General features: G+C 38.8%; 1 protein-coding gene across 1 annotated transcript; it reads left to right on the top strand.

Moving 5' to 3' along the window:
* The first annotated feature begins 24 nt into the window (after positions 1-24).
* Positions 25-26,624, top strand: fbxl3a (F-box and leucine-rich repeat protein 3a). Its single transcript, XM_061724176.1, has 5 exons — positions 25-219; positions 8,719-9,109; positions 16,280-16,402; positions 18,002-18,173; positions 21,267-26,624. The coding sequence occupies exons 2-5, from the start codon at positions 8,720-8,722 to the stop codon at positions 21,905-21,907; spliced, it is 1,326 nt and encodes a 441-aa protein (XP_061580160.1). The 5' UTR covers positions 25-219; position 8,719; the 3' UTR covers positions 21,908-26,624.
* Positions 26,625-28,000: the final 1,376 nt, after the last annotated feature.

The following is a 28,000-nucleotide window of genomic DNA, read 5'->3' as shown; positions in this document are numbered from 1 at the left end:
CCCATGATGCACCGCGGCCGCCAAAACAACACTCTCCATTTTCCTCTTCAGGCCGCGGATCTGGTCAGATCTGGGTCAGATCTGGGTCAACTACCGATCTAAGGAGGTTCTAGTCCACGGTTCCGCGTCCAGCCCGTCCCTAATGCCTGCTTCCTGCTCGCTGTTGATGAGTTTCCCGTGCGTGGGCCCCGGTTGAAGAGAAAGCTCCGTGTAAACGAGGTGAGGACGCGGATCAGCGCATTATGCCGCGTTCCATTTACCTCGGAAATCGGAACTGGGAACTCGTAATGGCAGCCATCTTGGAATGGTAACTCGGGGGTGGTGAAGCTTCTCCCACTTTCCCAGTAGGAAATCCCACTTCGAGGGGCGTTCCAGTTGAAAATTCCGACTGTGAACTGGGAAATTCCGACTTCCGAGGACAAATGGAACGCGGCATTAATGTTATTATCCAGCCAGCCAGTCACGTGGTGGCGGCTGCAGGGACGGTGTCGGGTTTCAGGGGCTTTTTAGACTAATATAACTAATATTACTGACACATTGGAGGTTAATTACGTCTATTAAAGGAGTGTATTGTTGTTTTCCTTCATAAAGTTCCGCATTTGTGGCCTTTTAAGGGTTTAATCCAGTTACCCAACCGCGTCATCTGCTGCAAAACCTGCAGATATTTATCAAGACTCAGTTTCATTTCATTTACAGGACTGTCTCAGGAAACTAGAATATTGTGATTTTCTGTAATGCAATTACAAAAATGTCATACATTCTGGATTCATTACAAATCAACTGAAATATTGCAAGTAGGGTCGCCACCCGTACCTTGAAATACGGAATCTTTACGTAATTGAGAATTAAAAGTTGCGTTCCAATACGGACATATATTATGCTCTTATTTATTGATGTCATAATATACAGGTGAAGGTCTGAAAATGTGAATATATTGCAAAACTTCATTCGTAGTAAATTCAACTTAAGGTGAAACAAATATATTATTTCCCACTACATTCAGAGTGAGATATTTCAAGGCTTTAATTTGTTATAATTTTGGTGATTATGACTCACATTTTATGAAAACCCCAAATAAAAAATCTCAAAAAATTTGAATATTTTATGAAATCAATAAACAATTCAATCATCAAAATTATAACAAATAAAGGTTTAACATATTTAGCTTTGCATGTAATGAGGCTGTAATATATTAGTTTCACATTTTAAGTTGAATTATTGAAATAAATTAACTTTTACACCATATTTTTCACCTGTAGGTATATTTTACATCTTGGCTGATGTGGACATACAGGACTGTCTCAGAAAAGTAGAATATTGTGATAAAGTTCTTTATTTTCTGTAATGCAATTAAAGAAAACAAAAATGTCATACATTCTGGATTCATTACAAATCAACTGAAATATTGCAAGCCTTTTATTATTATAATATTGCTGATTATGGCTTACAGTTTAAGATTAAGATTCCCAGAATATAATTTTTTTGAGATAGGATATTTGAGTTTTCTTAAGCTGTAAGCCATGATCAGCAATATTAAAATAATAAAAGGCTTGCAATATTTCAGTAGATTTGTAATGAATCCAGAATGTATGACATTTTTGTTTTTTTAATTGCATTACAGAAAATAAAGAACTTTATCACAATATTCAAATTTTCTGAGACAGTCCTGTACACACATGCATACATATAATTAGCTGCCCATTTTCTAATTTTCACAGTCCTGGAAAGCAGAAAAAAGAGGAAAAATTACAAAGTTTATTCAGAAAAAGAGAGCAAAGAAGATAAAAAGACTGATGGAGGTTCGTCATTACAAATCAACTGAAATATTGCAAGCCTTTTATTATTTTAATATTGCTGATCATGGCTTACAGCTTAAGAAAACTCAAATATCCTATCTCAAAAAATTAGAATATTCTGGGAATCTTAATCTTAAACTATAAGCCATAATCAGCAATATTAAAATAATAAAAGGCTTGCAATATTTCAGTTGATTTGTAATGAATCCAGAATGTATGACATTTTTGTTTTTTTAATTACATTACAGAAAATAAAGGACTTTATCACAATATTCTAATTTTCTGAGACAGTCGTGTATTTATTTAGAATGGGACAACGCACATTAATTAACCCTCCTATATCTGTAATTACATTCAGGCCACCTGGATTTGTTTTGATTTTATGACTCTAGAATTGTCAAATGTGTAAAGAATCAGTGCTCCTGTCCATTTTTTTCGCAATATAACTTCAACTTTCAATATCTGGCAGTTATTCAATATTACTGTGTGTTCTGACTGTGTAATAACTGTTTAACATGAGCACTCAAGTCTGTCATGTAAATGTGCCAGATTTTTAGCCATACCGGTTAATTTACATCTGCAGTCCCTGGCAGGTTTATGGCACATATATAAAACATTGAAAGAGAACACACTAAAACACTTAAAAAACAAAAGCAAGATTTAAAAGACAACTGAAACAACGTCAAATAGCCCTACGCCTGTAAACAATTCTGCACATGTAGACATACACGTAGGATACTATTACTATCACACGCATGCACACACAAATACACACACACACACAAGCAGAGCTGGGTAGAGTAGCCAAAAATTGTACTCAAGTAAAAGTACTGTTACTTCAGAATAATATGACTCAAGTAGAAGTAAAAAGTAGTCATCCAAATAATTACTTGAGTAAAAGTAAAAAAAGTACTCAGTGAAAAAACTACAAATAAGTGGAAAATAATCATCTTCAGGCAAATTAAATCAATAAAATAATAAAATAAATTAAAATTAATAAAAAATACAAAATAGCTTAAATTAAAATAATCTTAAAGTAAATGCAAGTACTTTAATACATAATAAAATAATAACAGAATAAAAAAATAAATTAAGCACAAGTAGCACAAAATTTCAAGCCTTGGTACTTTTCTTTTTTAACCAGGCAGAACTAGAACAAACATGAACTCATAGAAACTCTGTGTGTGTTTGAGTCTGTGTAAATGTGACAAAACATGCAAAAACAAACATTTTTCCCAAAGAATCACCCAGTGATGTCATGAGATTGACGCGTACGTGGATAAAAGGGATAAAAGAAAAGTAACAGCTCAACGTAGCCTAATGTAGCGGAGTAAGAGGAACAGTTTCTTCTTCACAAATCTACTCAAGTAAAAGTAAAAAGTATAGTGATTAAAAACTACTCCTAAAAGTACAACATTTCCCAAAACTCACTCAAGTAAATGTAACGGAGTAAATGGAACTCGTTACTACCACCTCTGGTTATAAGGATGTTTGTTTATTTTATATTTTATCATTATTACTTTTTAATCTCATTTTGTTATTGAGGTTATCTTGCATTATTACTATTACTGTTAAGGTTGTTTTATTTGACTGTTAAGTGTACTTAAGCAGGGAATACCAGTATGGATCATATTGTATCTGTACTTGTAAATGTATATTGTTATGTCTGTTTGTTATGTGTAAACCAGGAAGAGTAGCTGATGTTCTGCAGCAGCTCATGGGGATCCTAATAAATTCATAAATTCATGAACACTAGAGCACAGAGTACAAAAAAATTAGTAAAACCATGACATAACTCTGAATAATGACAAACAACATAAATGAAGAACAAGAGCACACAAACACATGAGCTCACACTAAAGCACAAACAGGTAGTAAAAACAATAACCTGATTATACCAGATTATGACGGCATGTTTGATTATCAAGTAACCACGGTTTTGTGTTTTTAGAGAAGGAATAAAGAGATGTGATGTTCCTTAGTTCTATGGGTTTAGTGTTCCAGGTATGAGCTGCTCCATAGGAAAAGACCGACTGTCCAAAGGAACTTTTTCTCTGTGCAGTTTTACAATCCCCTCTGGTGGCAGCTCTGCTAGATGAGTTTTGATTTGGTTTAATAAAATCATTGAGTGACTTTATTATTCACCAGATTTATTCATATTATCGACATACCTGTCAAGTTTTTAGTGATGCACCGATTGTTCGGTTACCGAAATTGTTTGGCCGAAAATGGCCAAAAAACACTTTCGGTGTTCGGTGGAATAAGTGGGAAAAAAACGAACAATTAATAACGGCGTTGTAATATAAGGAAATAGAGTGACCGCTCCCGTACCGGTTGCACACCACAAACATAAATCGTTGGCCAACCAAAAAGTAACCACATAAGAATTTTACATACAATTTAACATAATGCTGGGGAATTAAAAAATGTTCAGTTTTGTATGTTCAATAAATATTTTCTACCTTGTAATTTTGTAAAAGATTTTTTTCTTTGAAAAGCATGCCTAAATAAAATTTATTTGATTTATGCAATGGTGAAAAAATTGGCAAAATAAATGAAAAACTGCGAAGAACCATGTTCGGTATTGTTCGGTATTCGGCCAAGTGTTTATTATTATTTTCGGTTTCGGTTTCGGTTTCGGCCACAAATTTTCATTTCGGTGCGTCACTACAAGTTTTGGATTTAACAATAAGGGAAATTTTCTGCCACGGTCCCACCAGCCCCAGTATCTTACATTTTAAGACAGATTTACAAGAAATCTAAAATATCTACCTGTCAATCACTTACAAACTACAATTATGTGTCAGAATCTGCTAGTTCTTCCTTTGTTGACACTGAAATGCTGTGGACATTCCCATGTATGTAATTCCTATATAGAGCCTAAATGAAAACACAAAAGGGAATTAAAGCCCATTTATTCATTTTAGATATTTTCAGTTTATATACACATTGATTGTTTTCAAGTGAAACATTTACATTTTCTTTTGTATTTGTCATTTTCACTCATGTGGCTCTGGCGTTTTTCCGAGTTTGTTCCCGTTTTTGCCGCTAGTCTCGTGAGAACTGTCACCCAGAAAACAGCAGGGAGCAGTTCTCGCGAGACTAGTGACAATTCAGTTTGCTGTTTAACAATTATTATATTATAAAATGGGAAATTTACAGGAAAACACTAATACGGGAGGACGGAGGGAAAGACGGTAAAATACGGTAGTTTCCCGACCAAAACGGGAGAGTTGACAGGTCTGATTATCGACTGATGGCAGTGTTTTCCTGTCATGTTACTGGCAGACACATGTACACATGACTACTAGAATGGATCCAGATGGCTGGTTTTCAATAATCAATAGTGGCTGATTGATTATGGTGTTTGTATAGTAACGGCAGGACTGCTTGTCATTGATTAATAAAACACTTACGGGTTTATTCAGAAAGGCAGCGATCGCGAATTTCTATTTTTTTTTTCAGGTCTGAGCTGCAGAAACCGATTTTGGACGATAAAAAAGGCTGGATTTCTCATCAGTCTAAGCTTTTAAACTGACTAATTTAGTGAAAACATTTTTCGTTTTTTAATTCAAGGCTGTGCACATGATGCATCTACTGCATGAAAAGAAAATATAAGCCAATATTGACCTGCAACAATCAGAGCTGATCAGACAAATGTTGGCTGATCACCAGTTGATCAGTCTCAAGGTTATTGTTTTTCTCTGTAAAGAACAGGAAAGTTATATGTTCAAAACATTGTTTGTCTGTTATGTTTGAAACTATTGAGTTACACAATGAAAAACACGCCCTCAGTTGGGCGTGGTTGTCTAGTGTTTATCTTTGTGACTCACTGTGTAAACGGGAAGTTTGAGAGACTGTTGAAAACAACAGTTGAGGCCCAGCAGACGGTGAACCGTGTGAGTCACACACATCTTTGATTGATTAGATTTTTTTTATTTAGCACATATTAAAAAGTCAGTAATACAATTACCATAAAAAAAACAATAGACAGCATAAATGCAAGGAGGTCCAAAAACCCTAGGGGCTTGACAAGAGGACTTGTGTTTGCAAGGCCTGAAATTTTAGTTTAAGTGCTTGAAATTATAACTCGTGTCTTTCACAAAATTGGAATCAGATTGTATAGTTTAGTTATTACAAGGAGAAATAAAATCAGTAAGATGAAACATAACTAGATGTTTACAGCACGATGCAATGTACATAATTGTGATAAAAAAGTGGAAAAAATAATTATGAGTACATATATTCCTGTAGATATTTTACCCCAGCGATAAGGTGCTTGAAGATTTTGAATATCAACCTTGAAAGTGCTTGAATTTGACCTTGAAAAATGTGTAGGAACCCTTAAATGAGCATAAAAATGGACGACATCATAAATGCATATTATACGCAGCACACACACACCACAAGCACATACACACTGCACACTCACACGCACACACAAAGAAAAGAAAAAAGTACATACCCTAAAAAATAAGACAAAGGAAAGAAAGAAAAAAAACTACAATACTGTATAAAAATGAGGGAAAAAAAGACAAATGTGAGTAAGTAGCAGTTTACATCATATTATTAAGCTAATGAAATAGCAAAATATGTTTCACAGATTTTTAAAAATTATTAATGAGAAAGTTTGACCAGGTGGGGAGGAAGTGAATTCCATATCTTGGAACCTGTGTAAGATCTTAAATTGAGATGAAATAGTTGGCGATTGTGGGGGCCGAAGCTGGGATGCTTTACGGGTTAAATAATTATGAAATTCATTGTTCGGGGAAAAGAAATGGTGAAAAAAGTTAGGAAGAGTTTTTTTAAAAGAACCATGTACAAATAGAGGGAATGCGCATGACGTCACAGATGCAACTTCACAGCGGGATTCGCCCACTGAGTGTCAGAAAGACTGAGTGTCAGAAAGACTGAGTGTCAGAAAGACTGAGTGTCAGAAAGACTGAGTGTCAGCGTAAACCTTCAGTTTGAGCAACTGGAAAACATCTAAAATGGGAAAGAGCTGTTGTGCGATCGACTGTACTCATAGAATTAGCAAGAAATCAGAGTTATCGTTCTACACAGTGCCGATCCTGGCTCCCAGGGGGCCCTAAGCAGGAATCGCGGCCGCGGCGATTTGGGCCGATTTGGACTGATTTTGGCCGCTCACATCTGACTCACTTGTATCTGGCTGTGGCTGTTTTGTGGCTTTAGTCACAAACTTAGACACAAACTGTTATAAATCCACTACCCCCACCCCCTCTGCCCCGGGCCCACCACACACACACACACACACACACACACACACACAAACACACACGGCATAGTAACAGAATGCAAGCTAATTTTATGCAAATTTGAAATTTATAATATAATATATATATATATATATATATATATATATATATAATATTATTATATATTAGCTAGGTTAATCCAAGTATAAAAATATCCGCCTAGGATAAAAACTGTATATGGCCCACTGGGATAGGTACCCCAAGGCTCTGGTCATAGTCATACAGATACAACTAACAAAGTTACAGCAAAACGACAAAAAATCATGCTGTAGATTGTGCATGATTTTCTTGTGTACAACACTGTGGCAAGTTCACCACAACAATGGGGAATTACACCCATTTTCATTCATACCTCCATGGTGTCCCCCCACAGATTGGAGGTATGTCACTGTTTTATTATTATTTCCACAATTCAACTTCCAAAGTTCCACACCACCACACAGCATCATTCTGTAAGCCAATATCTACCGTATCTTAATTACATGATGACATAGTAAAATAAAAACAAAAACACGACATTGACGTTACTAGTCTGCAACACTGCAAGTTGCATGGAAGTCACGTTGGCTGGTTACCTGACTGTTGTTGACGCAGCTCATCATTCCGTTGCTTCTTTTTCTTTTTTCCGCACCCTGAAGGATATATCCTTTTCATTTTGCAGTCTGCAGTGTTGGTGTTACTGTTACTACTGTAACTCTGAACTAGGTTTTCTTTTTAGCGCCGGCTCGGTCACCGGCTCGTAAACGTAAACAAACAGCTGCTGGCTGCTGCACCGTGCACGCATGAGATTGAACGTCAAGTTACGTTTTTGGATTCACAACGCACCACTGCGCAAATACCGTAGCAGCAGTTGTGGCGAGGGGTCTGTCTGTAGTACTCAGATAGTGGGAGGATTTGCCTAAACTCCGCAAATTCGCTCAGGCAATTGGGGGCCCCTGGCCGTCGGGGGCCTTACGCAATGTGCGTACTCTGCGTATAGGAAGGGGCGGGGCTGGTTCTACAGACTGCCAAAAAATAAGCTTAAGAGAGACAAATGGGTCGCTGCAATATAAGATAAAAAAAAAATCGTGCGAAGGAAAGAAAAACAGTGCAAAAAAAGCAGGTAGAATGAGTGTGAGGTAGACAGGTATTGCATAGATATTGCACATATTGTTGAATAAACGGTCAAATCATAAAGTTTGGTGTCCTCGTCACTTTAATTTCTCCAACAAATCCTGCCTTGAAGTCGGACCAAGCGTCAAGACTTTTGTACGCCTTCAAGCTTTGCTTCGTGTATTTCCCCGGCGTAGAAATTAAGTACATATAAATATCAGAAACTGGATTCGTGGACAAATATGAATGTCCATGGACCACTGGTTCTTGGTAACTGTACCAAATATTAATGTCCATGGACCACTGGTTCTTGGTAACTGTACGGGTCACTGTCAAGTCCAACTGATGCTAATTTAAGCCGATAATCAGCTGTTATTCCGTCTTCTCCACTAGTTGCAGCTGTTTTTGCCACTCAGTGTGAGTAAGGGTGAGTTACGAAGTGACGTCAATGCAGACCCTGTATTAATCTGATAGATATTAAGGATGCCAAATTTACGAAACAAAGGTAATGAATGACTTTATTATTTGATAATAATTTTATATTTTATTTCCAGAATGAAAAGGATGAAAGGAGGAGAGGGGGGCAGCAGCGGCTGCTCCGGCGGAGACTCCCCCGAGGCCTGTACGAAGCTGCGGCGCCGTATGAGCGAGGACTCGGAGGCGTTAGAGGCGGCGAGTCCCGACGAGGCGCCGCACTGCGACTGGTCGCTGCTTCCCCAGGAGCTGCTGCTGCACATCTTCCAGTACCTGCCGCTGCTGGACCGGGCCTTCGCCTCGCAGGTGTGCCGCGGCTGGAACGAGGCCTTCCACATGCCCGAGCTGTGGCGCTGCTTCGAGTTCGAGCTCAACCAGCCGGCCAGCTCCTACCTGAAGGCCACGCACCCCGACCTCATCAAGCAGATCATCAAGCGCCACTCCAACCACCTGCAGTACGTCAGCTTCAAGGTGAGGGGGGGTCTGGGAGACTGTACCGGTCCTGACCCGGGTCCTGATGCCGGTGTTCTGTCAGTCCATGCTACCCGTCCAGATCTGCTACTTTGTGGTTCTGCACACAGTCGATTTTCAAAGTTTGTTTACCACACCCATAATTTTATGCTTCCCTTCAGTCCACGCTGCTGTTAACGATGAGTAACATCCTCAAATCCCTAAGAAGATATATATTTACATATATATGTACAAGCCAGCAGAGATAATTTTAGATCAGGGGTGTCAAACTCATTTTGCTTGGCGGGCCGGATTTGACCAATTTTCGTCTCAAAATAACAAAAACGGTGCAAATTTTTTTTTTCTTTCTTTCAAAGGTCTTTTTATTAACGAAAAGTCAAGAATAAAACATTAACTTTACAGGAAGATTTTTTCTTTTTTTCCCCTTTATCCGTCCCCACCCAGACCACAACACAGCATTATGATATAAGAATCAAGCATAGCGAAGTTACAGACAATTGAATGAGTTAGAAAATAAATAAATAATTAACTATATTTAAATAAACAAGTACATAAAAAAAAAAAAAAAAAAGGGTAAAAAAAAAAAAAAAAAAGGGTAAAAAAAAAAAAAAAAGGGGGGAGAGGGGGGGGGGGGGGGGGGGGTTCGAAGCTACTCCAAGACTACCGTTGAAGGTTTCTCAAAAAGTGCCAAGAAGGGGCGCCACAATCTGTAAAATTTATTCTCTGAACCTTGGATAGTGTATCTAATCTTCTCCAGATTCATGCACAGCATTATTTCTTTGAGCCAGTGTGAGACAGAAGGAGGTGTAGACTCCTTCCATTTAAGTGTGATACCTCGTCGAGCCAATAAGGAAGCAAAAGCCAGAACCCTGAGTTTAGCTTTGGGCAAATCCAAGTCTGGAGCAATTCCAAAAATGGCAGTCAGAGGATTTGGCTCAATTTGGTGACAAATGGTCTCAGACATTATTTGGAAAACTGAGGTCCAAAAGTTACCTAAAGAGGGACACGACCAATACATATGATAAAGTGAAGCAGGTTCATTTTTACATTTGTCACAAGTGGGATCAACTTCAGGATACATTCGAGCCAGTTTAGTTTTTGATATATGGGTGCGATGCACTACTTTGAATTGCAAAAGTGCATGTCGGGAACATAAGGACGAAGAGTGAATCCGATCAAGTACTGAGTCCCATATATCATCAGTAAAAGTGTAATTCAGGTCTTGTTCCCAAGTCGTTTTTATAACCGCCATTGAGGAGCAGTGTAGTTTGGAAATAAGGTTATATAGGTTAGATATGGTACCTTTAGCTGTGGGGTTGACAGAGAGAAAAATATCAAGAGGATTGACTTGAGGCTTCAGAGGGAACTGAGGTGTAACACCCTGTATGTAATTCCTAACTTGTAAAAATCTAAAGAAATGGGTTTTGGCAATACCAAAGTCTTCTGTCAGTTGAGAAAAACAAGTAAAATGATTACCAGAATAAAGGTCTTCGAAGCATCTCAAACCTTTCTTGTGCCAGATTTTAAATGTGCTATCAACCATAGAAGGAACGAATAAATGGTTGGCTGCAATTGGACTTCGAATTGAGAATAACTGCAGTCCAAAACTTCTCCTAAATTGGGCCCAAATTAGCAAGGATTGTCTAACCACTGGATTACCCTTCGGGATACTTGAAGCAAGTGGAAGTGCAGCGCCCAAAAGAGCAGGCAAGGAAACAGGGTTACTTGCGCACATCTCCATTGACACCCAAGCAGGGCGAGAGGGTTCAAGATGGAAATGCATCCAGTACATCAAGCATTGAATATTCGCTGCCCAGTAATAGTACTGGAAATTAGGCAGAGCCATTCCCCCCACCTGCTTAGGTCTCTGGAGAAACGCCTTCCGCAACCGTGGGCGTTTACCATTCCAAATATAGGACGTTAATAAAGAGTCAAGGGCCGTAAAAAAAGATTTTGGGACGAGAATCGGGAGACACTGAAATAGATACAAAAACTTTGGAAGCAACGTCATTTTAATTGAATTTATCCTTCCAATCATAGACAAAGACAAAGGAGACCATTTAGATAAAGTGTTTTCCGCCTGATTTAATAGAGTGAGAAAATTTGATTTAAATAAATCTTTAAGGTCTCTAGTTACACATATCCCAAGATAGTTGAAGTGATCTTTCACCACCTTCAATGGGAAATCTGCAAAATTAAGTTTGAGGGCTCTCTTATTAATAGGGAATAGTTCGCTTTTGTTTAAATTGAGTTTATAACCTGAAAACTGACTAAAAATCTCCAACACAGAGAGGGCCTCTTGCAGAGAGGAGGCAGGCTTTGAGACAAACAAAAGTAAGTCGTCTGCATACAACGAGACCTTGTGCTCGACTCCTGCCCTCCATATCCCTTGTATCTTCTTGTTGCCACGCAAGGCGATCGCAAGAGGCTCGATGGCAAGCGCGAAAAGGAGAGGGCTTAGTGGGCACCCCTGTCGGGTTCCACGATGTAAATTAAAAAATTCTGAGGAGTGGCTATTGGTCAAAACAGAAGCAGAAGGACACGAGTACAGTATTTTAATCCAAGAAGAGAAGGCCGGACCGAAACCAAATTTCCCAAGTGTCGTGAATAAGTAATTCCACTCAACTCTATCAAACGCCTTCTCGGCATCCATAGAGGCGAGGCACTCTGGGTCTGTATGATTTGTGGAATATAAAATGTTGAACAGTCGACGGATATTGTAGAATGAGTGGCGTCCTTTCATAAATCCGGTCTGATCAGGGGATATCACAGAAGGAAGAATATCTTCCAATCTGTGGGCCAAGACCTTGGCCAGGATCTTTACATCTGTGTTAAGTAGTGATATTGGCCTATACGAGGCACATTCTAGTGGGTCTTTACCTTTTTTCAGCAACAGTGAAATGCAAGCTTGGTTAAACGAAGGAGGAAGAGCACCTGAGTCAAAGGTGTCAGAGAGCACCAAGCATAGAAAAGGGGACAATTCAACAGAAAATTTTTTGAAAAAATCCGAAGGAAGCCCATCAGGTCCGGGTGATTTACCCGACTGCATGGATGAAATTGCAGCTGAAATTTCATCCTGAGTAATGGGGGCATCAAGATTATTCTTCTGATCTTGAGAAAGAGATGGTAAATCAAGGCTATTAAAAAAGTTTTCCATGACATTTAAATCTGTTGTGCAATCCGAAGTGTATAAATTGGAGTAAAAGGTTCTAAACTTGTTGTTGATCAGTTTCTGGTCGGAAGTTACACCTCCCTTATCTGTCCGTACACCAGCAATAAGTTGCTTCGCTCTCAACCCACGCAGTTGATTGGCCAGGAGTTTGCCTGTTTTTTCACCATGTTCATAAAAGTAGCTTTTAGTCCTAAGTAACTGTCTTTCGACTAAGTGAGAAGTAAGAAGATTAAATTCCGTCTGAAGTCTCAAGCGTTCCTTGTACAATTCAGGAGAGGGTGAATTTGAATACTGTCTATCTATATTTAAAATCTGGTTAGCTATGTCAGTCTGTTTCTGCCTTGAACACCTCTTTCTATATGCTGCAAATGATATGATTTCTCCTCTTAAATAGGCTTTCATTGCCTCCCAAACAGTTTTATTGGACACATCTGGTGTTTTGTTAATGTTTAAAAATGTTTTAATATGTGTAGAAATGTGTGTGTGAAAGCTCTCGTCCATAAGCAACAGCGGATCCAATCTCCAGTGTCTCCTTGTATACTCGGCCTCAGGAAAAGCCAGTACAAGAACCAAGGGAGCGTGATCGGAAATAATGATAGCTTCATAGCTACATGATTTGAGATTCGAGATTAAGTTATTGTCTAAGAAGAAATAGTCAATTCGAGTATATGTGCGGTGAACATGGGAAAAAAAAGAGTATTCTCTTCCTGTGGGGTATAAGAACCGCCAGGGGTCCGAGAGGCTAAAATCGTCGAGGAATGACTTGACATAACTGGCAGACTTGCTAAGAGTGGTAGGTTTAGGGGACGAGCGATCTAACACCGGATCCAGGTAACAGTTAAAATCTCCTCCGAGAATCAGTGAATGAGAATGTAAATCAGGAAGTTGAGAGAAAAACCTGTTGAAAAACTGTACATCATCAACATTAGGCGCATAGACATTAGCCAAAATCACCGACTTATTGTGAAGTTTACCTGAAACAATAATATAACGACCGAATTTGTCTGCTATAATGTTGGAGGGCTCAAAAGGAATGTCACCTCCAATGAGGATAGCCACTCCTCTAGCCTTACCCTTGAAATTTGAGTGAAAAAACTGTCCTGCCCAGCGTTTACTTAATCGACAGTGATCAGAGTCATGCAGGTGAGTTTCCTGGAGAAAGGCTACCCCAGCCCTGAGCTGCTTCAGATGCATGAGGACTTTGTTTCTTTTCACTGGGTGGTTTAACCCCTTAACGTTCCAGCTAATAAAATTGAGATGACCCTTCATCTAAATCACTCGCAGAGAGAATAAAGTGAGTAGCTCCAAGAAAGAAAAAAAGGGGAAAAGGAGAGAAAAAAAGGGGAAAGAGAAAAAAAAAAAAAAAAAAAAAAAAAAAAAAGGGGGGGGGGGGGGTAAAACAAAAAAAAAGATAAAACACACATCAATTTGTCAGCTGACAGTCCCATCCCATCCCAAACCCCAGACCCACATAATGTGTTGAATAGCAAATTCAGCACAACACCCTCTGAACTTATCATATACATCCCAACAAAATTACTTCCTATCTAAACTCCTTACAGTCTTAACAGTTCACCCTATAACAAAAGGATAATAAAAATTGGACAACTAACCTTAAATGCACCACAAACTACAGTCTGAGCAATGACTGTCAATCACAGGTTAACATGACTTCTCTACCACGATATTGCCTACTGCCCCTTAAACTTAAATAGCCTCAACAAACTAGGCTGTACAAGATGCGTAAAAAATAAAAGCACCTCGGGCTGTTAAGAAGTTCAATTTTGTCCTAGCTCGCGATTTTCAAAATAAAACATGAAAAAATAAAATGAAAATTGATTCAGCCAGCAACAGCAACAGACGGGCAGAAAAAAAAGAAAAAAAAAACGTAGATCAGTCCAAAGCCAAAAGGAGACAAACCAAGTAATTGTCCAGTCATTTACTCACAAATTTAAGATTGTTCACGTCAGCAGGTCTAACCTCACGGGCCCCAGTGAGTATTCACGGCGGGGCGGACGCGCTCTCCTCCAGCCCATGGATGAACTTTGTAGCTTCCGTGACGGACGTTAACCACCTCTTCTCGCCGCTCGGGAGCGTGATGCGCAGCTTCGCTGGAAAGAGTAAGGATGGCCGGAGACCCCTTTTATAAAGTTCAGCCATAACGTCCTTGTAAACAGCCCGCTGCTTCAGGACATCCGCGCTGTAGTCCTCGTAGAATCGGAGCTTATGACCGTGGTATTCCAACTCGCCTCGTTTGCGCGCCTCTCTCATAACCAAGTCCTTCATCTGGAACCGGTGGAAGCGGATGATAACGGGACGCGGTCTGTCCCGAGGGCCAGGTTTGGGAGCGAGGCTGCGGTGGGCTCTGTCCAGCTCCGGGGGTGAAGGGAGGACTTGGTCGCCCAGGACATCCACGAGGAGCTGGGAGAAAAAGGCGGTGGGGCGCGCACCCTCAGCTGACTCTGGTAAGCCCACAATGCGGATGTTCTGTCTTCTGCTGCGTCCCTCTAAGTCCGAGAGTTTAGATCTCAGCTCCTTGTTGTCCACCTGCAACACGGAGCATGTAGCCTCGAGCTGCTGCAAACGCGTGCTGACATCCTCCGCGTTAGACTCCAGATCAGTTATGCGCCGACCATGACCTGAAACTTCAACTTGAATCTTGTCCAGCTTAGAGTCCAAACTGGCAAACGATGACCTGAAGTCGGCGGCCAAAGACGCTCTGTGCTCCTCGAGCAGCTCCGAAATGCCGGCCATGCTGCTAGTCGCAGAACCTTCGGCTGACGAGTCTTTTTTTGGTTGTCTCCCCGATTTTGACATTTTTCCTGCAGTAGTAGTAGTGCCAAAAGTGGTTGCAGTTAGTCAGTCGACGTTAAAACGAATAGAAAAGGGTTTGAAATGTTGGATAAAAAGTTTTTAGCAGGAGCTCGAAATGTGCGCTCCTACTCCATGCGCTGCGCCGGAAGTCCCAAATTTTTTTTTTCTAATTCTTTTTTTTTTTACTATTGTTATCTAATCCGATATCAGTTTAGTTAATTTTAAAGGAAATATCAATTTGTTTACACTATAATTATGTAAAATATATTTCTTCAGGATCTTTTCTTGAAATTTCTCGTTTTTTTTTTTTTCAAATTATGTAAGATACTTTTAATATCATTTTACAAAGATAAAAAGAAACAAGTATGTTTATTTTATATTTCGCTTTTTTATAGGAAATTAAATTAAAAGCAAAATCTTTCTTATTACATCCAAGAGTGTTTCTTTGTGATTTTAGCAGTGATATTTTTCCTGCGAAAATATATAATAGTAGTCAGTTAATAAAAAATAAACGACCGTCTACAAAGAAATAAAATCGGCAAATGCATTCTAGAAAACTAAAAAAAATTCGAAAACTGCTCTCTTTGTGGAATAACGATGGATTTGTAGAAGAAATATTATCGGATATGCTGCGATTCATGGCAATTATTTATGCCTTCCTTTTTAGTAAATTAACATTTCGGTTTTTTGGGTTGGAAACTTCTCTCGGGCCGCATGAAAATCTCTCTCGGGCTGCACATTTGACACCCCTGTTTTAGATGCTTCCTGTGACGGGAGCATTATTTGATAGTCCAGTAACGTCCTATCAAATTATGCTACCCCTGAAATATTGATTTAAAATTGATAATATGGGATGTTGAGTATTTGATCCTTCAAAATACACGACCCATGACATGAATTGCATTACACTTTGTGAACATTATACGATAAAGAGGAAAAAAAAACAGGCAGGTCATTAAGAACATTCTTATTTACAATGACGGCCTGGCAAGAGAAAAGGACCACTTGAGGGGGAAAGGAAGTGGTTTAGGGAGTAAAACACAGTAAAATTGTAGCTCTACAAAGATAGAAAACCATTTGGTAGCATTTTTCGACGAAGCAGCAAAAATCGACAGAACACCAGCACCGGTCCTTATCCTGACCTGATCCCGACCCGGCCGACACTCACTCTGCGTGTGTTTCAGGTGGACAGCAGCACGGAGTCGGCAGAAGCCGCCTGCGACATCCTGTCCCAGCTGGTGAACTGCTCCCTGAAGACTCTGGGCCTCATCTCCACGGCCAGGCCCAGCTTCATGGAGGTCCCCAAGGTACTATTATTATTATTATTATTATTATTATTATTGACCTTTATTTAACCAGGAAAAATCTTGTTGAGATTAAAAATCTCTTTTACAAGAGAGTCCTGGCCAAGACAGGCAGCAGCACAAACACACAATAACAAAACAGTTTAAAAACAAATCAGAAATACAAATCACAAACAAAATCAGCAGTCGAAGAATCTACAGCCAGTTGTACTTGCTTCCAAGTCTCTCAGAAGAACCTTAAAAGCATCAAGTGACACCAGATTATTCAATTTTAAGATGTTCTGCAACTCATTCTAAGCAGAGCGGCAGCAGAGCTGAAAGCCCTAAAAATAAGCCCTGCCACCTAAGATTCTGACTCCCAGTGCTTTTTTTGAGAGAGATACCTCCCCAAATAAGCTGGAAGCAGGACAGGAATGGCCTTATAAACAAAGACATGCCAACGATAAAGTCTCCAGGGGTGGCCAGAGCAGAGCATCCGACCCGGTGGTGAGTAAGAGATCTAAGATCTATGATAAATCTCAGAGCTCCATGGTCGACAGTATTAAACACATGAAGACATTGAGCAGGTGAAAGCAGATAAAGGACATCGCCATAGTCAAGCACAGACATAAAAGTTGATTCAACAAGTCTCTTTTTGGAATAAAAGGAAAAACAGGCCTTATTTCTAAAATAAAAACCCAATTTCAGCTTCAACTTTTTGACTAGATGCTGAATATGAGGCTTAAAAGATAATGAATTATCAATTAGGAATCCAAGATTCCCAAGGTAGAGGCCTCACCAACCAGCGTACTTGTTTTAGTTCTTTATACTGTTTATGGTTTCCATTTGTGGAAACAGAAGGAAATGTCTCATTTATGACCCTCGTTATCTCTTCATCACGTTTCCTCTGCAGTCTACAGAAACTGTCGCTGAGTTTAAGATTAACTAAAAGGATCGTTTTATATATCGTTTTTTCCACCTGAGGCTGGAAACGGTAGCGCCTGCTCTTGTGCTCGGACTCACGGTGTCTAGTTCTCCTTATTTTGTCTCCTCGGTCCCCCGAGATCCTCTCGTGAATCCTGCAGGCCTGTTTGACCTGGAAAACTGTCAAACGCGTGTTTGTTTGTTAGCAAGTAGCCTCTTCGTGCTCTGAAGGAACTTCCCACTCCAGTTTAGGAGTAAACTCAGGTTTACAGAATCTCTGCCATCATCACAGACTCTTTTATTTAGTCTTTCATTTTCATCCGTACCCAACAAGTAAAGGTTTGACCACAACATATTTTAGCAACATTAGTTTTCCTGATCTCTTCATGTTTTAGACACTTTCTTAAATGTATTTTTGTCTAGTTTTCATCTGGTTGTCAGACTCCTGCAGAACCATAAATGAAATAAACAGCAGCCCGAAGCATGTAGTCAGCCAGTTCTTCAGGAAACACGTATAGTAAATTATTTATTAGTCGTACGACATTTGAGCAGAGCACTGAACCTCCAGACTGTTAAACATACAGTTGCTGGGATGAATCTTCACAAACGTCAGGTTTTTATTTGTTGCATCTTTAAAAACAAACCCGTATGAATCCGTCTTTGTGCGTCCTAGTCACGCTGTCTCGTTTCTGTCCTCAGTCTCACTTCATCTCGGCGCTGACGGTGGTGTTCGTCAACTCCAAGTCTCTGTCGTCGCTGAAGATCGACGACACGCCGGTGGACGACCCGTCCCTGAAGGTTCTGGTGGCGAATAACAGCGACACGCTGAAGCTGCTGAAGATGAGCAGCTGTCCGCACGTCTCTCCTGCAGGTACGAGTCCTGGAGGACCCGGGTCCTGCTTTTATACCCGCTTTTTAACGTTAGAAGTAGGAGTGTAACGATACACTAATCTCATGATAACGATACGATATTATAGCAGTATTTTTTTAACAACCTTGAATGAGGAACATATGACTGGAAAAAATTGTCTTTTATTTGAAAGACACAAAATACAAAACAATGCTGTGCATTTTCCCTATTGTTACAGTTTGTAATGCTTTATAACTGTTTAAGTTTTAAAGAGAAAGCCAGGCCAACCATTTTCCACAAACTGAACTAAAAGTAAATGTCAGTTTCATACAAGTACAAATATTTTGCCACAAACTGAATAGTTTCTCTCATGTATGACTTGACTTTTTTTTCTTTTCCAGAAATGTATAATAAACTATAATTTAATAAATAAATATAAGTAAAAAAAAAAAAACTTGATTCATGCTCACCTTATTAGTAAAAGTTCAGAGCTCAAAACCCTGCAAGAGTCCCAATATCGCGCTACAGTTTGTCACCTCCACGACACGTATTGTGACGTTTTTGTATCGCGAAATTTCGTGGCACAATATATTGTTACACCCCTAGTTAGAAGTGAATCCTTTTAAAGTCCAGTCTCCGTTCAGGCGGGTTTTTACATATTTTACGTCTGTAGACCTTTTCTCTTCCTCTAAGGAGTCTGCAGCTTTTATTTATTTTTTTTTTTTTCATATATATCTTTATTGGGTTACCAAGACGCAATACAAGTTCAATCAGTAAAGATACAATCAACCCATTTTTCCCCATTTTAGAAAACCAATACCCCCACAAAACAAACCAGGGGCCAACAGCAGCTAAACCAACAAAAAGAGAGAACAATCAGAGGAAGGATCCAGAAATGCTTGAATAATAACAAACTGTACGTTGCTCCTGGAGTTCAAGCACCACATCCTCAAACTAAAGTCAAATACTTTCAAAAACCTGAATAGAAAAAGGATACAACAGTATATCCTGATTGGAGCCAACTGTCTTATTCTAAAGAGGGAATAGAATCTATTAAGGAGAGAATGAAGAGAATTAAGTTTTATAGAAATTGTCAGAGCAACCTGTACTTAATTTTTTCCACGTGCAAGAATGACATTAGATTCTTCAGCTTTAGGGGAGGAGGATTCTTGTCCTTCTAGTGGAGTAAAATACGCCCGTGGGATGAGGATATACCAGGGATGCAAAAGTGATAGTTTCTTTCCCTTTTGGTGAAGTGTGTAAATTCTGCAGCTTTTATTTTTGTTGTTGGATGAAGTTGTGAGTTCCTCCTGAGGGTTTATTGTGTGAAACGAGCCGCGATGCCGTGATTTGGATAAGATAAGATTGTACTTTTATTTCTCCCTGAATGGGGAAATTCACTTTGTGCAGCAGCAGTTCACTCAACACACACATGCAGGGAAAGGGTAAAAAAATATATAATTACAAAATATAAACAGTATATACATTGGAATAAAAGTAGTGCAGTACGGGAAAGAAAGGAAAAACGGTGCAAAAAAAGCAGGTGGGATGTTTATGAGATAGACAGATATTGCGCATCTTGTCAGATCTCAGAAGGTCTCAGTTAACTGGACTAAAATACAGCATTTAAAGTGACTATGGCCCGGTTTCCACGTAGCAAAAACGGAGGTGTTTTCATGCGTTTTGGCCGTTCGTTTACACGAAAACGAAGCTCAAAGTCTCCAAAAACGATCAGTTCTGAAAATTCCGGCCAAAGTGAAGATTTGCAAAAACGTTTGCTTGTAAACGGAGAGAAACGGACATTTATTCTTCAGAACGTCACATTATGAGACAGAAACGTCACCAGCGTCATGAGTGCGACCTGTGTTTACAATTTGTTTGGCCACCGTCAATATTTTCTTGTATTTGACCTGTTTTATATTCTAAAGTCACACTTAAAAGTAACTCCACTTCTCTGTCACTCCAAACCAAAGACTCTGGTTCATCTTGGAAGTAACTGGAAGTTACTCGTGTCATTTGTTGATGTTTTTTTCCAGGATTCTGATTGGCTAGCATGACTTTATCTTCTCGTTACACTGCCCCCTGTAGGTTTGGCTGCTCATAGCACCTTAACAGTATTTATGCAGGTTCCTGGAAATGATGGTATTTTTCAAAACGTAGAGGGGGAAATATCCGTTTTTGTAAATACCCGGCTCTGTATACACTGCAAAAACTCAAAATCTTACCAGGAATATTTGTCTTATTTTCTAGTTAAAATGTCTCATTTTTAGTCAAAAAAATCTATTTACACTTAAAACAAGAGTCATTACCAGAAAAATAACTTGTTATTTGACCATTTTCACTTGTTTCAAGTAAATTTTCACTTGAAATAAGTAGAAAAATCTGCCAGTGGAACAAGATTTATCTTCTCATTACAAGCAAAAAAATCTTAAGCAGATTTTCTACTTATTTTAAGTGAAAATCTACTTGAAAAGGGTGAAAATTGTTTTTTTCCAGTGATGAGTCTTGTTTTAAGTGTAATGAGATTTTTTTTGACTAAAAATGAGACATTTTAACTAGAAATAGGACAAATATTCTTAAGATTTTGAGTTTTTGCAGTGTAAATCTCATCTTAAAACTAATTTTTACTCGCATTTAACTTGCCATGATTGTTTTATTTTATTTGTGTTCTTAATCTTAACAAGAATATTTTATTTTTCTTATTTCTAGTTAAAATGTCTCATTTTTAGTCAAAAACAAAATCTCATTACACTTAAAACAAGACTCATCACTGGAAAAAACAACAATTTTCACCTGTTTCAAGTAGATTTTCACTTAAAATAAGTAGAAAAATCTGCCAGTGGAAAAAGATTTTTGCTTGTAATGAGATGATAAATCTTGTTCCACTGGCAGATTTTTCTACTTATTTTAAGTGAAAATCTACTTGAAACAGGTGAAAATTGTTGTTTTTTTCCAATGATGAGTCTTGTTTTAAGTGTAATGAGATTTTTTTACTAAAAATGAGACATTTTAACTAGAAATAAGACAAATATTCTTAAGATTTTGAGTTTTTGCAGTGTAAAAGTGTTCTCCCGGTGCATGCTGGGCCGTTAACGCTGCTGCGTCTTGTTCCAGGGATCCTGTGCGTGGCCGACCAGTGCCACGGCCTGCGCGAGCTGGCGCTGAACTACCACCTGCTGAGCGACGAGCTGCTGCTGGCGCTGTCGTCGGAGAAGCACGTGCACCTGGAGCACCTGCGCATCGACGTGGTGAGCGAGAACCCGGGCCAGCACTTCCACGCCATCAAGAAGAGCAGCTGGGACGCCATGACGCGCCACTCGCCCAAGTTCAGCCTGGTCATGTACTTCTTCCTGTACGAGGACGAGTTCGGGCCCTTCTTCAACGAGGAGATCCCCGTCACGCACCTGTACTTCGGCCGCTCCGTCAGCAAGGAGGTGCTGGGCCGCGTGGGGCTGCACTGCCCCCGCCTGGTGGAGCTGGTGGTGTGCGCCAACGGCCTGCGGCCGCTGGACGAGGAGCTGATCCGCATCGCCAAGCGCTGCACGCAGCTGTCGGCCATCGGCCTGGGCGAGTGCGAGGTGTCGTGCAGCGCCTTCGTGGAGTTCGTGAAGATGTGCGGCCGCCGGCTGTCGCAGCTGTCCATCATGGAGGAGGTGCTGATCCCCGACCACAAGTTCTCGCTGGATGAGATCCACTGGGAGGTTTCCAAGCACCTGGGCCGGGTCTGGTTCCCGGACATGATGCCCACGTGGTAGACGGGGTGAGGCACCGGCGCTAGCGGCGGCGCCGTGGGACTTTTACAGCCGCCGCCGCGGCGCCGAACCGCCTGTAGAGACATTAGATGCCATCGTAGTGAACAGAACCTGAACCCGTATGGCAAGCCGTTTTAATATTTAACATCTAAACTGGGATATGTGTTGCAGATAGGGATGGGCGGTATGGACTAAAACATTTATCACGATAATTTCTGGCATTTATCCCGATAACGATAAAAATGACGATAAAAAAAATACCAATTCAACTCCACCTTTTCAACTATAAATCTATCACCACATTTAGGGCTGGGTGATATGGACCAAAAGTCATATCTCGATATTTTCTAGCTAAATGGCGATACTCGATATATATCGATATTTTTTCTGTGCCATAATTGGAGTTTCCCCCAAAGCATTATAGCATAGCATCTCTGTTAGCATCTCTGTTAGCATCTCTGTTAGCTTCATTTTTTTCTGAGGCAAACCCTTAAAAAAACAGTCAGTTTTAATACAAAGCCTCGTGCCAAATGTCACACAGGTTCCTTTATTAACAGAGGTCTGCACAATATCAAAATGTATAAAACAAATGAAATAAAAATAAACTGCCTGCATATATAGAATAAAAATGCTTCTTGAATAAAATAAAACAAATATCTCTTTCCTGCATAACAATTAAATTAAAATACACTGTGCAATTAATACAATGTAGACAGTAACAGGCAGACTTTTCCACTGAGGTTGACAGTTGTGCAAATAACAAAACATTTGTGCAAATCTCAAATAAAACATTGAAGTCAATTTATCACAAAATAAGCTATATCAAAATCATAAAAAAAAAAAAAAAATTAAATAATCGATATAAACGTTATTGTCTCGTACCATATCGCGTTTGAAAATATATCGATATATATTAAAATCTCGATATATATCGCCCAGCACTAATGCAGTCAAAATTCGGGTTATTGCTAATAAATCCGTGTATCATTCGTTCTTTCCATTTTCAATTGGCAATCAAAAATCAAAACATGAAAAAGTGACTGGTTATTTTGTTATTTGTTTTTTATTATAACACAAAAAACTGAAAAACGTCTGGTTTTTCATATTTCAATTTTAGACACAGATCCAAAATACGAAATAGAAAAACGGGCCACAGGACTGAATTTGATTTTAATATTTAATTGGTCGAGTTTACGTGACCCGGCGGTGCTACATCCATGGTACGCGGCAGTTCGGGTAACCATGGCTACCATGGCGGCGCTGGAACAACAGATTCAAGATATCTACATCGTCCTTTTTAGATATCTTAAATTAAGTTTTGACTAGTCAGAACCAAGTTGTAGATATCTTGAACTGGAATTATGACTAGTCAAAATAAGATAAGATAAGATAGTCCTTTATTACTCCCTCAATGGGGAAACTCGCGTGTTAGCAGCAGTACACTTAACATAGACACACACACGCATGCGGGGAAGGGGGTAAAAAGGTAAAAAAGTAAAAGATATATATATATATATATATATATATATATATATATATATATATATATATATATATATTACAAAATATGGACAGTATATACACATTGCAGTGGAGATAAAAAGATAAAAAATATAAGATAAAAAAATAGTGCAAAGGAAGAAAAACAGTGCAAAAAAATGACGTAGATATCTAAAACTGGAATTACGGATAGCCAAAATTTAATTGTAGATATCTCTAATCAAGTTATAGATCTCTTGAAATGATTTTTAATTAGAGAAATCTCACATTGGAGATATCTTTAACTTCCATTCTGCCTAGTCAAAATGTAATTACAGATATTTTGAATTAGAGTTTTGACTAGTCAAAGTGACTTTATATATATCTTGAATGACAATTCTGACTAGTCACAATGTAATTACGACTATAGTCAAAATGCAGTTATAGATATCTGCAATGTTAATTCTGGATAGTCAAACTTAGCCATTAAATGTTAAAACGGCTTGCCATAGAACCTTCTGCAGAGGAGGCCGGGTTATCTGGGGGTCACCTGGGGGTCACCTGCCGGGTCACCTGGGGGTCACCTGGGGGTCACCTGGTCTCTTCCATCATCAACACTGACAGTGAGAACCTGAAGGAATTGAGCGGACGCTGTAGTCTGGAGACGAGTGTCTGCAGGTGAGATTTTGAATGTTTTGGTCACGTTGTAAACCGGGACTCTACCGTGAGCAGCTGCATGTTTAAGGACCTCTAACTCCTCTGAGTGAAGCAGCAACACGGCTTCGGTGACTGATCTCAAACACGCTCAAACACGTGGACTGCAACATCGTTGACGCGTCACAAACTCTTCCCTGGAGAGAGAGAAGCAGAAATGTGTAAATAAGTCGTGAAGGTTTAAAGTGTTGTTATTTTTTTGTTTCCTGGTGAAAGAAGGCGTCTGTACAGTCGGAGATTCTCACGCACCTTAAACACAAACCCCACGATCGCCACGACGAACAGAACAGAAGTTCTTACGGCCAAACCTGCAGATTCTGGTGATTCTAGTTTGTTGGGACTCGGATGCCGAGTTATAAAGTTATAATTACTAAAGTTATAATTACGGAGGAAAAACAGTCCTAATATTCTGTCGAAGTGTGTGTGTGTATATACACATATATATTATACATATGTATATCTATATACATATTTATATGTAATATACATATATTTGTATACATATGTATGTGTAATCTTCATATGTGTGTATATTTATATACATATTTGTGTGTAATATACATACATGCGTATATGTATATAAATATACACATATATATCCATATGTAATATAGAAATATATGTATATTTATCTACAGTAGTGTCTGGGGAAGGAAGTACATGTCGATGTACTTTGATCGCTTTCTAATTATTCATTAATAGACGAGTGCAGGGGTCGGCAACCCGCGGCTCTAGAGCCGCATGCAGCTCTTTAGCGCCGCCCTAGTGGCTCCTGGAGCTTTTTCAAAAATGTTTGACCTTTTTTTCCTTTTTCTTTTTTTTCTTTTTTCTTCCTTTTGCCTTTCCTTTTTAATCTTGACATTTTTTTCTAAATTTTGACTTTTTTCTCTACATTTCGACTTTTTTCTCCAAATTTTGACTTTTTTCTCCAAATTTTGACTTTTTTCTCCAAATTTCGACTTTTTTCTCCAAATTTCGACTTTTTTCTCGACATTTCAACTTTTTTCTCGAGATTGTACTTCAACATTAATCTCGACATTTTGACTTTTTTCTCAAAATTTCGACTTTTTTCTCGGAATTTCGACTTTTTTCTCGAAATTTCGACTTTTTTCTCGAAGTGCATAATGAAAAAATCTTCCCCCAACTATAACTAATATAGAAACATGCAGCATGTGTTTCTTCATTCTAAGGCTGATACAAGACTTTTAATTTTTTGCGGCTCCAGACATATTTGTTTTTTGTGTTTTTGGTTCAATACGACTCTTTCAACATTTTGGGTTGCCGACCCCTGGACTAGTGGTTGTGGCTCTCGGCTCGCACTGCATGCTGGGAACGCAGGACTCGGTTTCTGTTGCTTTAAACAAATATATATTTCCTTTTAAAAGTTTCATTTCCATCTTCTGCCATTTGCCCGTTTACGCCCCCCCATCACCCTCTCAGTCCGCTTTCGCCCCGCAGCGGTTTTTAACGTGTGGTTGGTTGGCATGGCAACGGGGAGGCGGCGTCTCCATCAGTTCTTCTGTGGCGAGTCAGATGAGTGAAACGGTTCTTTTCCTTTAAGAGGAAGTTAAATGCACCTGTAAATAAAACGCTGTGTGTTTGATTATTATGGGTAGAAAAAGTACTTATTTCTTGACGGCACTTTGACCGGCAGCTCTAGTTTTACCGGCTGGATGTTTGTCACGCCGTCGTCATCAGAAACGTTGTGCAATCACTGACACAACAAGTCTTCTGTGTTAAACCAGATCTGTAACTGACAAATGGATAAAAAAAAAGCTTGTTTTTCTCGGTTTGCTTTGACATTTCCATCCTTGGTTGCAAACAGACGCTTCAAGACGACGGCTCTTGTCGTGTTTCTTGTTCCACTACACCTGAGTTTCAGGAAATCACGTGGTTTTTCTTTCCTCGGCCGCCAGAACTGGTTCAGAAAAGAATGTGAGACTTTAGTAAAACAGTCTGAGCAGAATCCGGAGCGTCTCTGCTGCATTTTACTGCTCTAATTCATCTAAACTCACGTTTTCATGAAAAGTTCAGCTCAGAAAAACTGGAAGGACTGGAGTTTTCACAGCAGAGCTGCACTTTTAGCTCAATCAGATTTCAGGACTGAACTAACTTCACCTGATCATTGACGTGATCGTGTCATTGATCTGCAGCTGTACAGTAAAAACATTACTCTTATTAGTTTCAGTGGCTCCTCAGTGAGCGTCGATGTAATCAATCTTCCTTTATCTTCATTTTAATACTCTGCTGAATCAGTTATTCACGGCATAAGTGCACGTTAGGAGGGATTATTATTATTTAGCTTGGGTCTTAAATACGCCTCGTCAGCAGACGTTTAACGTCATTTTGTTTAGACGGAACAATAACAAGTTTATTCAGAATAAATCGGTGTCGACGTTTTATTTGTCGGCAAAAAAAATATAAAAACATGCTTCGTCCACTTTGCTTCACTGGTCATCTGTCTTTAAATTAAAAGTATTGTTTTGGACATGTGATCTTATACTGTAATAAAAATTTGTGAATGCAATCTTTGTTATTTCATGTTTTTTTTTTTCCTTGCTTGATAAATGTGATTTCAGCCTGAAAAGTTATTAATTACAGAGAACAATGACAAAGAACAATGACAAGTAAAATGCAAAAATGTTGATTTTAAAACGTTTTTATATGATTTGAAATGCACAAACAGTCCTTTTTATACACTTTACACGTTAAAATGACCTCGGTTTGTCTGTAGGAGACACTTTTAAGTTGTTGGGAGCTTAAAAACATCATTTATTTGTATATTAATTGGCAACAACTGCAACAAACATTAATTACCACTCTTCTGCAAACATCTTCCATTCAAACTCAAAATAAAACCAAAAATGCATTTCAGAAAAACAAAGAAAAAACACTTGAAAAAAGTTTGTATTTGTCCACTGAGATTTTGTTTTATTACAAATGTTTTTAAATCAGACAAAACTACGGGACTAAACGATGGATGTAAACTGTAAAATTAATACTTTTATTTTATTTTTATCTCATGAAATATCAATTCCTGATCCTCTTTCAGATCTATAGACGGATCAGATCTGTAAAAATGCGGTCGGCTCTGCAGCAGATGTCCTTGTGGCTGAATTAAAACACTTCCTCTACAACTTCCTGTTTCTTCCAGCTGTTTTCAGGACTTCAGAGGCAACTCTCCTTCTCGTTATTTAATAAATCTCTTTCTTTTGAGCATTATTGAGAGGATTGGTGAGTCGGTCTAATGTAATCATGAGGTCCTGCAGCCCGACAGAGGAGCCTTCTTTAATCACCACGTTTGAACTTCTTTAATAGTTTTATACTTTTCACTGCATTTCTGAGTTGTGGAATGGTTCAATTTAAATAAATTTGATATATAAAATCTGGTTTATCACATTGTCTTAAAATTGTTAAAATGAGGAACAAACGTCCTTTTTCTTTTTGTCATTAAAGTTGTTTTTTTTTATTTATTCATGCATATAAGAACATTACGGAAGAGTATTAGAGCCATGCAAGAGAGAAAATATTTGAGGGGAAGATTTTTTTTTATTGTGCACTTCGAGAAAAAAGTTGTAATGTCGAGAATAAAGTCGAAATTTTGCCTTTTTTCTCGAAATGAAATGAAAAAAAATCTTCCTCTAAAATATTATTTTTATTTTTTCTCCTGCCTGGTCCTAATACTCTTCCGTATAACATACATTCAAACTCCAAACATTTGTAACAGCATCAACAGACAGTATACCCATCATACAAACTTATATACAAAGGCCTCCAGTAAATGCACATTTTCTTTTTGAAACAATCAGAATGTAGATCCAGCACCATGTCTACAAATGTCCCCATCTGCTCTACCTACAAAAAAATACTGTCCTAGAATCTTCCTCTTCATTGTTCACTCTA

Source organism: Cololabis saira, chromosome 6, assembly GCF_033807715.1.
Source record: "Cololabis saira isolate AMF1-May2022 chromosome 6, fColSai1.1, whole genome shotgun sequence".
Taxonomy (NCBI): Eukaryota; Metazoa; Chordata; class Actinopteri; order Beloniformes; family Belonidae; genus Cololabis; species Cololabis saira.
Note: the sequence above shows the minus strand (reverse complement) of the source record. Positions and strands in the feature narration are given on the sequence as shown.